The 16,719-nt window shown below is 37.6% G+C and overlaps 1 protein-coding gene across 1 annotated transcript in view; it reads right to left on the bottom strand.

The window, feature by feature from the left end:
- LOC115218800 (fumarate hydratase, mitochondrial) overlaps positions 1-16,714 on the bottom strand; it is a 54,761-nt gene extending 38,047 nt beyond the window's left edge. The window contains exon 1 of the mRNA XM_029788735.2: positions 16,564-16,714. Within this exon, the coding sequence (XP_029644595.1) occupies positions 16,564-16,671 (108 nt within the window). The 5' untranslated portion in view covers positions 16,672-16,714. The remainder of the gene's footprint in view (positions 1-16,563) is intronic.
- Between the last annotated feature and the right edge of the window lie 5 nt (positions 16,715-16,719).

Raw genomic sequence — 16,719 nt, 5'->3', positions numbered from 1 at the left:
CCAGTGCTCAACTGGTACTTAATTTATTGACTCCAAAAGGATGAAAGACAAAGTCGACCTCGGCAGAATTTGAACTCAGAACATAGTGGAAGATGAAATACCACTAAGCCTTTTGCTCAGCAAGCTAACGATTCTGCCAGCTCACTACCTAACAACAACAACAATAATAATAACGCTCTGATGCAGTACCAGGCAGAGGCTCTCATGGCTTCTGATCTTAACTGATTGGAAGTGTTATCATGTACATTGTTTTGTCTTGGTATAAAAGATGGGCTACAGAAAATATTCTGCTCAATACCACAGATTTGCATGTCAGTTGTTTGACCATCATAGCCATGTGTTGATAGGGATTCTTTGGGGTTTCTGGAAACATGGGTGATTCGTTCAACATCCTTAAACAACCCTTATTCAGGGAACTTTTGAGCGGGATGGGTTACTCGACCAGAAGAAAATTCTAACTGGGCTCCACCTGCAAGGTCATGTGCTGTTTATCTTGATATGAGATCACCATGTCGTGCACATATGGTTGTGATGCATGTGCCTAGTGTACCCTTATCAGATGGGTAGTCATGATGAGTATGTCACTTTGATGGCATGCACTGCTCTCTCACTCAATGATGACGACGAGGACGACAAGAAGAAGAAAGGCACAAAGCCTGAAAAAACTATAACAGCTCAGCAAATGGGTAAGCCTAGAAAAGGTAAACCAGCCAGGAAAAGTGTGTTTGTGTGTGTGTGTGTGTGTGTGTGTGCATGTGCATATGTATGTACATGGTATATTTTCACACAAACTTTGTTTGAAAATATCTTCTATACAACGAAATGGTATAAGAACTGTATTAGAACTAAAATGAAAACCAAATGGAAGTAAACTAAAAAATAAAAACCACAGCAGAGTTAGAAATTGTAGATACACAACATTTTGTTTCAATCTTAATAATGAATATACACACTCACATACTGTAAACATTTTTTAAAAGAAACAAGCTAAAACAGATATTTGCTAAATGCATCAACATACCATACATTTCCATATATTTGTTAAAAAAAACATTATACATAGCCAAGCTAGGTTATGATCAAAGCTCATTTACCAAAAGTAGCATATAGTATCAATAACCAGTGTAGCATGCATTCCATACAAATATAATAAAAATATCATTATGACATACATTTAATACATTACGACATACTTTAATACATTTAAAGATATTACAATGAAATCTATATACATCACGTAAAAGCACCATCCATTTGTGGCCGTTTGCCAGCTCTGTCTGGCCCCCGTGCCGGTGACACGTAAAAGCACCATCCGTTCGTGGCCGTTTGCCAGCCCTGTCTGGCCCCCATGTCGGTGACATGTAAAAGCACCATCCGTTCGTGTCCGTTTGCCAGCCCTGTCTGGCCCCCATGTCGGTGACATGTAAAAGCACCATCCGTTCGTGTCCGTTGCCAGCCTCGCCTGGCCCCCGTGCCGGTGACACGTAAAAGCACCATCCGTTCGTGGCTGTTTGCCAGCCCTGTCTGGCCCCCGTGTTGGTGGCATGTAAAAGCACCATCCGTTCGTGCCCGTTGCCAGCCTCGCCTGGCCCCCATGCCGGTGACACGTAAAAGCACCATCCGTTTCGTGGCCGTTTGCCAGCTCTGTCTGGCCCCCGTGTTGGTGGCACGTAAAAGCACCATCCGTTCGTGTCCGTTGCCAGCCTCGCCTGGCCCTGTGCCGGTGACACGTAAAAGCACCATCCGTTCGTGGCCGTTTGCCAGCTCTGTCTGGCACCTGTGCAGGTGGCACGTAAAAAGCACCCACTACACTCACGGAGTGGTTGGCGTTAGGAAGGGCATCCAGCCATAGAAACACTGCCAGATCTGACTGGGCCCGATGAAGCCTTCCAGCTTCACAGACCCCAGTTGAACCGTCCAACCCATGCTAGCATGGAGAACAGATGCTAAATGATGATGATGATGATGATCACAATACACAAATTTTATTCAATATAGTTCACTGCATATACTTCCTATGGTTAATATGAGTTAACTCTTTAGCATTCAGATTACTCTGTCACATGTGACGCTTATTTATTCACTTTGTTTTTAATTACTTATGGGTTATATTGTAGCTTCCAAATTTCAATGACTTTATTTTGGTCAGATATAGCTGGTTTAAAAGCTAAAAGATTAACCCTTTTGAAACCAACCCGGCTGAAACCGTCTCTGGCTCTGTAGTGCAAATGTCTTGGTTTCAAAAGTTCTGAATTAAAATCTTCCACCAAACCTTAATCACAATTTATGTTCCTAACACTAGCTTAATGATAACTAAGTGATTTTACTAAATTCTTTGTTATATTTAAAATTGATTGAAAGAAACACAGAGCATCTCAACAGAAATATAGAAACCAAAGTGTTAAGGCAGAGAGCTGGCAGAATCATTAATGTGCCAGGCAAAATGCTTAGCAGCATTTTATCTACCTTAACGTTCTGAGTTCAAATTCTGCCGAGGTCGACTTTGAATTTCATCCTGAATTACTATTGAAATATACACCAAAACAACTCTGACTCCACTAGCACCTAACACATACATAACTCCAACATCGAATCCAATACTTTAGACCAGTGTTTCTCAATCAGGGTTCCCCCGGAATCCTAGGGTTCCGCTAGAAAGAGTGAGATAAGCTAATGCTAATTTCATGATCGTAATATTACTAAACATGCACAACATATTATTGGTTATTGTAATATAGACATCATCCTATCTAACCTATTATGTTATAAAAAAATATAACAACCATATATATATACATATATATATATATATATATATTATATATATATATATAGATGATATTTACCACATGAACTATGATGGAAAATATATGAGAAAGATATAGTATATAATTTTTTTGTGCAGGGGTTCCTTGAGACATGTAATTCATTTTAAGGTTATGCAAGGGTAAAAAGGTTGAGAAACACTGCTTCAGAACCAGTACAGTTAATTTCTTATGTGCAATTTAAATCAGAACTACCTGGAGGGCACACAGCAAATAGCGAACATATTTGTACAATATAAGTTTGCTACAATGGTCCAAAATTGGGCCACATAACAATATATATATATATATATATATATATATCTTCTGTTAATCATTGTAATCTTGCTAACAGGTACAGTACAAGCATCAGCTTCTACTCTACATATAATGTACTCATAAAATACTCAATTGTCTGAATTTATGTGTTGTGCCAATTAGTTATTAATAACAATGTTATTAAAATATATATGGGATATTGCCAAAATATATGAATCAGAATACACAACCCAAGTCATTTTCTAGATACTATTTCTATACAAAGGGATTTTCACCACATACAACTCAAATATATCTTAATGCACATATCAGTTTAAGAACCAAACATTAAAATGGGGCTACAGGCACACACACACACACACATCTTGGCAACTGCTATGCTGATGACAGCTGTTGAGGTAGAAACATGTCAACAGTTGTCTTTTCCTTAGCATATCAACTTTCAGAGATTCTTGACTCCTGAGATGACTTCTTCTTGTTTTAGAGTTGGTTTCAATTACCACCAAGCAATTAATTGTTCTACCTTCACTGGAAGCAGAGATAGTTTCAATAAATCAAGAATTTATCTTATATGATATTTCATTTACCCTTATTCATCTTTGTTGCTCAAATACATGCTATTGGCTACCTTGAATTATTTCTTTTGGCTCGTGGCTGTGTGGTAAGAAGTTTGCTTTCCACTCACATGGTTCAGGTTTCAGTCCCACTGTGTGACACCATTTACTACAGCGTTGATCCAACCAAAACCTTGGGAGTAGTTGTGGTAGGTGGAAACTGAAAGAAGCCCATCATGTGTGTGTGTATATATATATATCTGGTTGTTTATATTAATTTTTAGTATATGCTGTGCATGAGAAGACCCGGCAGGACAAGTGAGGCCATAATCCCATGGCCTCTACCTGGGATGTAGCCAGCCCACTTATGCATTCCTCTCCTTCTTGGGACACAAAACTCCACTTGTGAAGACCTGTTGAGGCAAGTGAAAATCAAAATCGTAATCTATCAACATCAGTGGAATTTGTAGCTGTGATACCAGTGCCGGTGGCACGTAAAAAGCACCCACTACACTCACAGAGTGGTTGGCGTTAGGAAGGGCATCCAGCTGTAGAAACACTGCCAGATCAGACTGGGCATGGTGCAACCTTCTGGCTTCCCAGACCCCAGTTGAACCGTCCAACCCATGCTAGCATGGAAAGCGGACGTTAAACGATGATGATGATGATGATGACATTAGCATTTCGCTAAATCATCCATAAATTTTATGGTAAATACATATATGCTGGCAGAGAAATTAGCTGATCATGCACCATTTGAGCAGTCCTCACTGACAATCTAGGTGAAACTAGATCTAGTCTGGGGATCCTTGAGCCAGTCATGGGGTGGTTGCCTCTCCAGTCAGCATGTGGTTGCCTTCCCTGTCTGCACTCTTCCAACAGCATTAAGAGTGTTTTAACTCTTATTTCTAGCAATGTAGGTGCTCTGGCATCCTTAGTCATCTTAATATTTTACACCATATATCTACAGCAAGAAATTTTTTCCCTTAACAAAACCTTGTGAATGACTTGTTTGCAAGTCTGAACGTGCTCTTAGCATATTCAAATTGCTATAAGCATTGCTTTTTACTTATCACCGCTTGGTGCACTCAACCCATAATTTAATTACAATGAGCCATCAATTTGCAATTGAATTTTTCCCTTTATGGTATCATATTGCACCTGGCTGTTTATTTTAATTTTTATATATATATATATATATATATGTGTGTGTGTATATATGTATGTACATATGAGTGTGTTTCTTTATGTCTAAGTTTGAACCAAACCACCACTTGACAACCTGTGTTTGTGTGTTTACATCCCTATAACTTAGCAGTTTGGCAAAAGAGGCCAATAGAATAGAATAAGTATCAGGCTTTAAAAAAAAGTATTTGGGTTGATTTGTTTGACTAAAATTCTTCAAAGTAGTTTAACAACTGAAAAAAAAATAAAAAGTAAAAATACACAGGTGAAATAAACATCAGAGATGCTTTGCTTCATACAGAAACTTCAGTTGCTACTCAGTGTTTTTGCAAGCGCTTCTAAATCCATTGCATGTATTCTTTTATTTGTTTCACTCATTTGACTGTGGCCATGCTGGAGCACTGCCCCTAGTTGAGCAAATCAACCCCCAGGACTTATTATTTGTAAGCCTAGTATTTATTCTATCAATCTCTTTTTGCCGAACCACTAAGTTACAGGGATGCAAACACACCAGCATCGGTTGTCAAGCAATGTTGAGGGGACAAACACAGACACACATATATATGACGGGCTTCTTTCAGTTTCCATCTACCAAATCCACTCACAAGGCTTTGGTCAGCCCAAGGCTATAGTAGAAAACACTTGCCCAAGGTGCCACACAATAGGACTGAACCTGGAGCCATGTAGTTGGTAAGCAAGCTACTTACCACACAGTCACTCCTGCACCTATATTTTAGTCAAACAAATCAACTCCAATACTTTTTTTTTTAAAGCCTGTATGTATAATTATACATATTAACAAGGCGATGCCTTTTAATCATACAATTGTTTTAATACATACTTGTATTTTTTCAAAGGCAAAGTGAACCAGAACAATCTAGTGGATAACCAGATGATAGGTTAAGGGTAGTGGTTCTCAAGTGAAGTCCATATGACCCTTGGAGGTCCATGTAAGATTTTTTAATTAAAAATTATGTACAATAAACTGGTTATATTAAATAAGGCGGTGAGCTGGCAGAAACGTTTGCAAACCGGGCAAAATGCTTAGCGGTTTTTCGTCTGCTGCTACGTTCTGAGTTCAAATTCCGCCGAGGTCAACTTTGCCTTTCATCCTTTTGGAGTCGATAAATTAAGTATCAGTTACGCACTGGGGGTCGATGTAATCGACTTAATCCCTTTGTCTGTCCTTGTTTGTCCCCTCTATGTTTAGCCCTTTGTGGGCAATAAAGAAATAAAGAAACTGGTTATATTTCTACAATACAGAAAATATTTTAATTTCTTTTATACAATCTCTAATAATATTTAATCAGCAAATATAATAATAGGGTATTTTAGAGTCCACCCCAATGAAATAGATAGGAATTAAAGGGGTCCATAGCTAAAAAATGGTTGAGAACTACTGTTAAGGGGAAAAGGGGTGGTCACTTCGTGTAGGAGCTTCAATGAGTTGTTCTCACTAGCAGTGGGTAGTGAATATAACATATTGGCATCTGTTACTGCTTCCCTGTTGAAGGAAGGGATAGAGGGGGGTTGAGAGCAGGAAAGATAAGGAGTTGGGGAATGCCATTTGGGTCAATGTTTAGTAGTTGGAGGAAGTTTGAGTATTAATGATTATAAGCACAGAGATGAGGTATTGTTTCGGGTTTTAGGGTCAGTGCATGTAGAATCTGGTTATTTCTATCATTAATGTTAAGAGAAAGAGTAGGTATCAATAATTTTAATGATACTAACAACAACAATAATGATGATGACAAGATTAATAATAATGATGACAACAATAACAGCATGATAATAACAATATTAGTAATGAATATAATAGTGATAAAATAGTAACACAAACAGCTATTATAATAATTCTAACAATCATATGTTAGTCCATACTCATGAAGCGCAACAATGCAAAAATGTTTCTAGATACAGATATAGAAGAAAATGTGAAGCATTAACCCATTAACATCTAAGCTGACTATATCTGGCCCAAATATTTTGCTAGTTATATGTTCAAACTGACCCGATCCAGGCTCTCACAAAATAAACACTCATGTCATCAAAATTTTTGAAGTTATGAGATTTAGTCATAACAATGGGGATAAAGAAACATTACATTTGACAGGGTAATGTGAATGCTAAAAGGTTAAATAAATTTAGAATTATTGTAAACATAAAGCTGTAAAAAAATTATTCCCCCTACCCCTGATTCTTGGCTTGGTTTCTACAGCTCGATGCCCTCCCTAATGCCAACCACTTTACAGAGTGTACCAGGTGCTTTTATGTGACACTGGCATGCATGCTCTCACATGACACTGGCACAGGTGGTATTACGTAGTGCCAGCATGAATACCTTTAACATAGCATTAGCACAAGTGCTCTTATGTGGCACCACCACAAATACTACCACGTGGAGCTGGCATGGGTGCTTTTTATGTGGCGCCAGCAGAGGGTTCTTGCAGGTCAGTCTTTATAAACAGTATACATCTTTATATATAAAAGTAAGGTTGTGTGTCTGTCTCCTACGATTTAGATTCCTAACTACTCCCACATTTTGCGGTGCAGTTTAACCAAAACCGGGTATCTTATAGTCGTGATTCATATCGAGCCCTTCTGGGTATTAGCGCACGACTACGATGCGTCTATGATTTAAAAAAAAATTTACCACCATTTTTTCCATTTTATGCATTTTTTCGCTATTATATAGGGAAGTAACTCTCTAAAAATGTCTACGATGTATCAACGATTTAAAAAGAAATTTACCATAATTTTTTTCCCATTTTTAATGCATTTTTTTGCTATTTTTTGACTATAACTCTCTAAAAATGCTTATATAGTTATTTCCCTTACAAACCCGAGCAACGCCGGGCGATACTGCTAGTTATATATAAATTCCTCATTTCAGAAATATAGAATTGAATTTGAGGTACTGGATTGTCATTTTAATGTGATAAAACACAACAATTAAAGCCAGAGAAAAAAAATTGTAGAAGAGTTTACATGTAATTGTAGCCAGTATCAATTTTAAAAATCCAACTGAGAAATAGCTCAAGTTTTTAGTATTAATCATTAAACTGAGAATAGGGTTAGCATTAGAGTTAAATTAAGTGATTGTAAAAAAATAGAATTTGTGTTTTTGTTCTTTTGTTGTTTTTTGCAGAATCATTATAATCTCCAGTGTTTAAAATATGGAAAGCCAAAGAACTTTTCTAAAGTTACAGGCATGACTGAGTGGCAACAAGTTTACTTCCCAATTGTATGGTTCTGGGTTCAAACCCGCTGCATGGAACCTTGGGCAAAAGTCTTCTACTATAGCCTCAGGACAACCAAAGCCTTGTAAATGGATCTGGTAGATGGAAACTGAAAGAAGCCCATTGTGTGTGTGTAGGTGTGGCTGCATGGTAAAAAACTTGCTTCCTAACCACATAGTTTCAGGTTCAGTCCCACTGCATGGTACCTTGGGCGAATATCTTCTACTATAGCTTGAGGCCAACCAAAGTCATGTGAATGAATTTGGTAGACAGAAACTGAAAGAAGCCTGTCATATATATGTATGTGTGTGTGTATCTGTCCCCCACTCACTGCTTGACAACCAGTGTTGGTGAGTTTACATACCTGTAAATTAGTGGTTTGTTAAAAGTGACTAATAGAATAAGTACCAAGCTTAAACAAAAAGCACTGGAGTCAACTGAACTAAAAATTCAAGGCATTTCCCCAGCATGGCCAGTCAAATGACTGAAACAAGTAAAAGATAAGAAGAACTTTTCTAAAAAATTAAAAAGTAAAAAAGTTATAGAATTTGGGGAAGAATTGTTATTGCACAACTCCATATATTTTATGCATATACATGTATGTGGAACATGCATGTTCATATATTTGTCTTATGTTATGCACTTTGTGAGCTCTAGTATCAAAGGGTGAGAGTAAGAGAGGCAGATTGTGTGAGACCTGAATACAAAGTGTGATGCTGTATTGGAATGAGATAGGCTGTGAATGTGGTACAGATGTTTTTGCTTTCCTGCTAATGAATGTCTTTACAAAATTGACAAAGATCAACACCCATTGTATAAATAGTTATTAGTAGAAGCAAAAAGCAACTTCAAAAGAGAAGACATGGAAGTTAAAAGTGCCTTCAGCTGGTTGTAAATCCAGAGGTTTTGTAGCTTATGACAGAACAGTGGCGATAGAGATTTATAAAATGGAGCAAAGCTGGAAATTTCTATAAAATAATCTGTTGAGGATTGCTGATCAAATCTGTGCTCAAAGAAAAGCCCCCAACCAAATTGAAAGTGATATGGTAGAGAAATAGTGAGGTAGAGTTATAATAGAGAAGAGACATGTTTAGAAAGACTGGATGAAGGAAACAGAAAGCAACACCAAATAGCTACCAAAGAATACTAGAAGCAGAAAGAGGACCAGAGGCATGAGGTATTCTAGATTACAAGACAGTGTGTGGGGAAAAATCATTGTCATTAGAGAGAGGTATGTACAGAGTGAAAGAGGCACATATGTACTGAGCACTGATTAAGTGACAGAAATACTATTATAAAAGGTTGTTGAATGAGGAGTGTACATGAGAGAAAGAGATCTTGCTCCAAGTAGACTTGCAGCAGTACAGTTGATAGAACAATTTAGGATATGAGGGTACAGTTGCTGAGATGATTGAAATGTTTGTCAAATTGGAACATGCACTAGTTATAAGCATAGAAAATCAGAAAGGCATGCCAATCCATGGGTACTACAGTCACAGCCATGATTGGCATAGCTGTATCATCATCAATGGCTACAAAGCCAAAGGAAATGAACCAGAGAGAGGAAATTACAGAAGCATCAAGTTGACTGTTATGGAAGAATTCTGAACACCCCCACATGACTGAAGCTGGATTAACTGATTACAATAAATAAGAGCTGAGTGAACTGACAAGAGCATAGATTGACAGTGTTAGTCCAACTGCATTGGTTTACCGTGTTAGTTTGACATATGTTGGCTTAACAGTCAGTAGCTGAACAGTGAATACTGAGTATCGTACCTACATTCAAGTAGTACGGAATGAGTTCTGTGTTAACATACATTTCTGCGATAAGTTATTTTTAGATAAACACAACCAAGTATATATTTGTGTAATACCATTTTACACCAGACATGTAATACCCACATCATAACATAAAATTATTGAGTTATAGCATAACTGATTAAGAAGAGAATTAGATGAGATGAAGTTGGGATTTCTGCTGGGAAGAGGTACTACTGATACCTTCTTCATAGTGAGGCAATTGTAAGAAAAATTCTTGGCTAGGAGTAAGCCAGTGTATCCAGCATTTGATAGGTCTGGAGAAGGCCTCTGTGAAGGTTCCTCACTCTGGCGGTTGCTGGGGAAACTAGTTGGAAAGAGAGTGCAAGCCACTATGTACAGAAGAGCAGCCAGGGAGGTGATACTAACCAATGAATACAGTGATGATTTAGTATGCTTGTAAGGGTCCATCAGGCCTGTTCTCAGTCCCCTATTTATCATAGTAGTCTAAGTGATAACAAAGGAGTTTGAGATCAGTTGTCTAAGAAAACTCCTACCTGCTGATGACCTGCTTCTTATAACTAAATCTGTAGAAGAATTAGGGAAGAAATTCCAGACTTGAAAGCAAAACATCGAGTTGAGAGCTCTTCAAGTAAATTTAACAAAAACTGAAGCATTAGTAAGTAGGAAAGAAAACAGGACTCTGCTACCACCAGAATAGGCTGTACTTTATAAGCAGAAAGGGAGTGATAGAAAATTCTATAAGATATGCTAAGTGTAAACTGTTGATGTACAAGAGGTATAGTGGAATTACAAGTAGTCTAATGAAAAAAGTAGACATGTAGTGGCAGTAAGCATCAAGAACATGTAAAATAGATTCTTTCAAATGTTCTGATAGTCCCTCAGAAGTAGCTGATAGCTTCTGTTACCAAGGTGACCCAATTTAGCAGTGTAGGTGGTAGGTATGCTTGGTAAGCATAAAAAGTTACAGTAGAATGAGTTGGACAAAATTTCAGGGAGCTATTAACTCTACTGGTAACAAATGTTTCTCTCTTGGAGAGGATAGATTGTATGATGTTTGTGAACAAATGTGATACTACATCAAAATATGGTGCAAGGCCTGATGCAGAGGGTTTGCAAAGGCTAGAAAGAAAAGCAGCAAGCATGCTTTGCCGGATGCATAATGTTAATATAAATCGACTGCAAATGATTTGAAAGAAAACCTGGATATAAGAGGTATCAAATGTAGTGTAAAAGAGAGAAGATCGTGCTGGTATAGCTATGTGTTATGTATGTGGGATGACAGTTGAACAAAGAAGTGCCATGTTTTAAAAATAGATGGAACTTGTAGAAGAAGGAAACCTAAGAAGACATGAAATGAAGCAGTTAAACCTGATTTCAGGATGTTAAGCCCCAAAGAGATAACAAAGGACCCCAATGATGAGTGACATGCAGTCTTGGAAAGGACTCACCCACCCATGCAAATATGGTGAAATGAGTATTAAAATGTTGGTAATGTTGGTAATGCGAGAGTCAAGTCTGTTGGTTCGAGGAGCACAACTATTCAACTCCATTCTGGTACATGTCAGAAATCTATCAGGATGCAGTGTGGAATCATTCAAATTGCAGCTGGATAGATACTTAAGCACCATTAGAGATGAACCCCATCTCCCAGGATATACACAACGAGCACAAACTGACTCAAACTCGCTCCTACACATGTCAAAATTAAACAGAGAATACAACCTGGCAACCACACCAGACTCTGAGGGTGGAGTCTTCGACTTGGCCTGAGCATGGACTCAAACTCAAATGAAATGAAATGAAAATGAAGAAGGCTGGGAAGTACACCTACATATCAGTCCTGTGTGTGTCTGTTAAATCTGTTTTCCGCCTAAACCCTCTCGTCAACTGTGTAGAGATGATATGTCAAAGAATAGACCCAACGTTTCCTCTGCATGTTGTAAAAGATAACTAAAAGAGGTTAAAGTAGGTTTTGCATCCTGACCAAGTAAAACCCTCACCAACAACTACGCAAACAGACCCAAGTGTTGGAGGGTTGGAAGGGTGCAAAAGTGCCATCTACCAGGAGTAGGGAAGCACCAACGCATTGTTATAGGACATGCCCCCATACTACTACTATTACCATCAACCTTGTCACTCTTTTGTCTATCACTAGGCCTATGCATTGCTTTCAGATCCATTTGTACTCAATTCACTATCATCAGTCTTTCTGTAGTACCCGTCATCATTCCCATTTCTTAGATCACTTATTATTGATTTTAAACTTTCTTTTACCAACGTTCATCTTCATGCATCATTATCCCATTGTTTCTACCATTATACTGCTGTTCCTTCACTCACTCATCCTGGTTTTCCTTATATTATTGCCCTAACTACTATCCCCCATCTTGGCCCCTTTGCTTTCAGTGAACAGACACATCACCAAGTAGGGAGGTCTCTTTTGTTTTGTGTGGTAGAAGGCAACCTTACTCATGCTAATGCCATGATAAAATGTACCCAGTGACAGGAAAGGAATTCAATCATAGAAAACAAGTGAGAAATGAAATGCTCAAGTGAGACATATCCTTCTGACCCATTTAAGAGGGTAGTAACAAATATGATTTTAAATTGCATCCAGTAGTGGGACCCTGGTTTGAGAGTTCCAAGGTTTTGAGGAATGTGGAACCACCCCTCAGCCACTATTGTTCCCAGGTCTACTCTGACCCAGAATAGCAGCAAATATCAGGTTTCCAGTTATGGGTTAGTTAGCATGTTATGGAAGAAATTCCAAACATAAACCCTCACAGCCTTGGGAAATGAAAGGCTAGGGGAGTCAACCACAGCAGCAAATCAGGGTGTGGAGTCCCTCAGGCAGTTTGTTAACATCTTTGATACCCTTCTGGCAACTCCAGGGCAGGTGGAGTTCTCCAGCCCTGTAAGACAATTCAACTAGGAGAAAGTCACTCCAATGTGAAACCTACAACTTGCAGGTTACCACAGCTGTCTTAGTCCACTGAGCAACTGTGGTCAGACCTCCAAGTCTAAAGAGTGAAATTAGATTGCATGAACTGACTCCCACTTTAAAACTACTAAGGGCAGGCAAGAAGGAAAAACCCTGCAACATCAAGGATTGGTTTATATATGAGGGGTTGCTGAGAACTTCCTGGCTTTAAGGGTATTGCGAAAGGCCTGGTTGGAGGTCCAACCTTCCCAGTTCTTTTACAAAGCTTAGAAAAACTGAAGGACTTCTACAATAAATGCGTGAATTTGGGAGTTGATATTACAAAAGATTAAGAAAGTGTTGATATTACGAAACAATTATGATTCCATTTTATGTGAAGTTTAATTTAAATATTCTTGAACATAATTTTTAATTACAGATTTCCTGGGCTGTAATATCAAGTTTTACCCACTTCTAAAGCAGCAGATCTTTATAAATCCTCAATTCATTTAATGTTATCACCTTAGTTTATGCACTAAAAATTGGAACAAGTAGAGTTTTTTTAATAAACTGGATATCTATTATGTGCAATGTCATTGCATATCAATAACATTGTGCAGAACTTAAAATCTAAACTCAGTATACAATCAGCACATTAAAATGTGAATCTCAGAGGGGGAATATCTTGAATAAGATCATAATTAACTGATCCTCCTATATTTTGTTTTTTTACCCAAGGCTAGAACTTTTCAGCATCCCCTTGTAATCACTTGAGGGCATGCCCCCTTTTTTTTTTCATGATCTTCAGATACGAAAAAACTGCCATCACATCATCATCATCCTTTAACGTCTTTTCTCCATACAGGCATGGATTGGACGGTTTGACCAAAGCTGACAAGCAGGAGAGGTGCACCAAGTTCCAGTCTGATTTGGTTTCGGCTCCTACAGCTGGATGCCCTTCCTAACATCAACCACTTTACTATGTATGCTGGGTGCTTTTAACATGGCACTAATGCCAAATAAAAACTGTCTTGGATTACACTGAGCTATCCAACCCATGCAAATATGGAAAGTAGATATAAAATGATAACGATACTATGGCACCTGTGTCGGTGGCACATAAAATAACCCACTACACTCTTGGAGTGGTTGGCGTTAGGAAGGGCATCCAGCTGTAGAAACACTGCCAGATCTGACTGGCCTGGTGCAGCCTTCGGGCTTCCCAGACCCCAGTTGAACCGTCCAACCCATGCTAGTATGGAAAGCGGACGTTAAACGATGATGATGATGACTACAATGTAGCGATGTGAATCAACAGACTAGAATTTTCGAGTATGTAGTTTCAAGATATCATCAAGTAATAAAATAAATCTATCAACATAAATATTTGTCAATATCCACCAGATACTGTCAAGCCTATATCTAACATTCTCTAAAAGCACGGCTATTTGATAAGGGTTCGCTCTCCCAGCACAGCACTTTGTGTCTTCTAACATAGTTTTGGGTTCGCTAATGTATTGCGAGTGAAATTTGGTGGATGAAAACTGTGTGGAAGCCCTCCGTGTATAGTGTGTGCATATATGTGTACACAATGGGGGGGGGGGAGATGCAGGCGCAAATACAGTAAAGGGGTTACGCCACTGAAGGGAGATAACTCTCTAAAAGTAACTTAATAGTTAAACTCAACCAGTCAGTAAAGAAATCGTTAAAAACGGGAACCAGGTTAAGTTACTAGGGTAGATCCAACATAGTCGCAATCTAATTACTAAAACAATGAAATAAATATTTACGTACATAAGACTAGAATATTTTACTTTCATTTTGGTTTCCAGATAAAGACTATCAGTTTACTAAATTGACATAAAAAGATAAGGCATTTAACTTTCTAAAGGTACCTTTTACGGTATATATAGTTTCAAAAGTTTGCATACATCTGTTGTTTACCTTAAATATCTTTCCTTAATACATTCATCCTTTAGAGAATTATACGAAAAAAAAAAGTTGAAATCAAATTTTGTTATTAAACATACATAAATACATACATAACACAAAAACTTGCACGTGACTATTCAGAGATTTTCTGTAATAGTTGTAGATAATATTTAGAAGGGGCCACTTTACTTTAAAGCACATATTCTTGTCATTCACCGGTAACTTCAAAACAATCTTATGAATTATCTTTCGAAATATTTTCGGATATTAGACGAGTTGTGTTTTTTTTCTTTTTTTTCTGGTCAATGAAATAAGCATTAGTTGTTCAATTTATTCAAAATATGAGCAGGAATGTATTTTACAAAAGAATAACAAGAAAAAGAGGGGGAGGGGGAGAGAATGAAAAAAAACAACAACAACAACAATGCAGCACCAAGTGTTTCAGTTGGCCGCACACCACAAGATTCAACTGTACCCACTGAAGCAGGCCAGCACGCTCGCATTACCATGGGCGTTGGCGAGGCTGAGGCGTGGAAAAGCCAAGCACCCTCACGGATACCTCGGTGAGGCGAGCTGCTAATGATGACAATAACTTCGCTGTTAGTGACCCAGTCCCTCCAAACGTCTCAGGCAGGAACAGAAAGTCCACTGTCGGCGATACTTCAGGGTTTTTCCCCTGTTCGGCAATGTTTTGATAATGCTTCGCTCAAAAATGTCTTTGAAATTATTGACATAAACTATTAGTAACTTAGGCAAACGAAAGATTGCCGTAACTTATAAAATATAATAAAATAAAATAAAAATCTATATCCACCTTGGCTGTTTTTTTAAGCCGTTATTCCGATCAAATAATTTATGGAATACAATATATGTATCGATTAAGTACCTATCAAACTTTTCATGTGATCAAAACGAATGTTCTATCACGCGAGATGTTTTGATGAAGGAACTGTCAACATTATTGTAAACAATTTCACTCTGTAACAGCTTGTTTTATATTTTTTTCTTCTTCTTGAGAGTAAATAATACAAGCCACATAAGAAAGAGTTGATATTATAAAACAGTTAAGATTCTATTTTATGCGAAATTTAATTCAAATATTCTTGAACATAATTCTTGATTACAGAAATCTCGACCTGTAATATCCATTTCTACAGCTGCAGATCTTTGCATATGCTCAATTCATTTATTGTTATTGCCTTGCCTCAAGCACAAAAAATTGGAAGTATTTTTTTTTTAATAGACCGGATATTTATTATGTGCAATGTCGTTGTATAATCAACACCATTGCGCAGCACTATTCTGGCCATCGACAAAAAGCAATTACTTGCTATATAAATTAGTCATCAATTATGATGGCATATTTATTTGTGCAAGAAAAATAGTATATTTAGTATTTGCTATTTAAAATATTATAACAGCAAGAAACAATATGTTGTTACATATTCAAATCGTTTAGAGATGCAATGGCAGAGCGAATAAGGTATCAATCTCTCAACTAGAGTGTCGTGAGTTCGTGCTGCATCTCTGGCAAGGTAAAAAGCAGATAGAGGAAATTATAACGAATAGTTTGTTGGGGAACCTGCAGAACGTGAATCCTTAAACAAGAAATGAAAACTGAAACTTAAAATCTAAACTCAGACGTATAATCAGCACATCAAAATTTCCTCTCATGTATCACCATTACCTATTTACAGATTTTATTATTGTAGTAATCAGCACGTGGTAAAGGACGGGGGCAACCATGTTAAACAGATATTATGTAATTAATAATAACACCTAGACTTTCATTTTCAATGATTAAATATTGAGAGAAGTGAAAAGTTGAAAAAAAAAAAAGATGTGAATATACTGATTTTTTTTACCATATTTGAGTAAAATTTATCTCTCGAAAACCGTTGTAGACAAAAAAACGTCAGTCGAACTCCGATCGATTTTGTAGCAATTCGGTGTAACGTTGTACAATGAAACATTTCGGCAATTTCCGTTGAAACGTAACGGCTTATAATAGGTTACTCCCC

Source organism: Octopus sinensis, linkage group LG14, assembly GCF_006345805.1.
Source record: "Octopus sinensis linkage group LG14, ASM634580v1, whole genome shotgun sequence".
Lineage (NCBI taxonomy): Eukaryota > Metazoa > Mollusca > Cephalopoda > Octopoda > Octopodidae > Octopus > Octopus sinensis.
The sequence above is the reverse complement of the archived record's forward strand: the minus strand, read 5'-3'. Positions and strand labels throughout refer to the sequence as shown.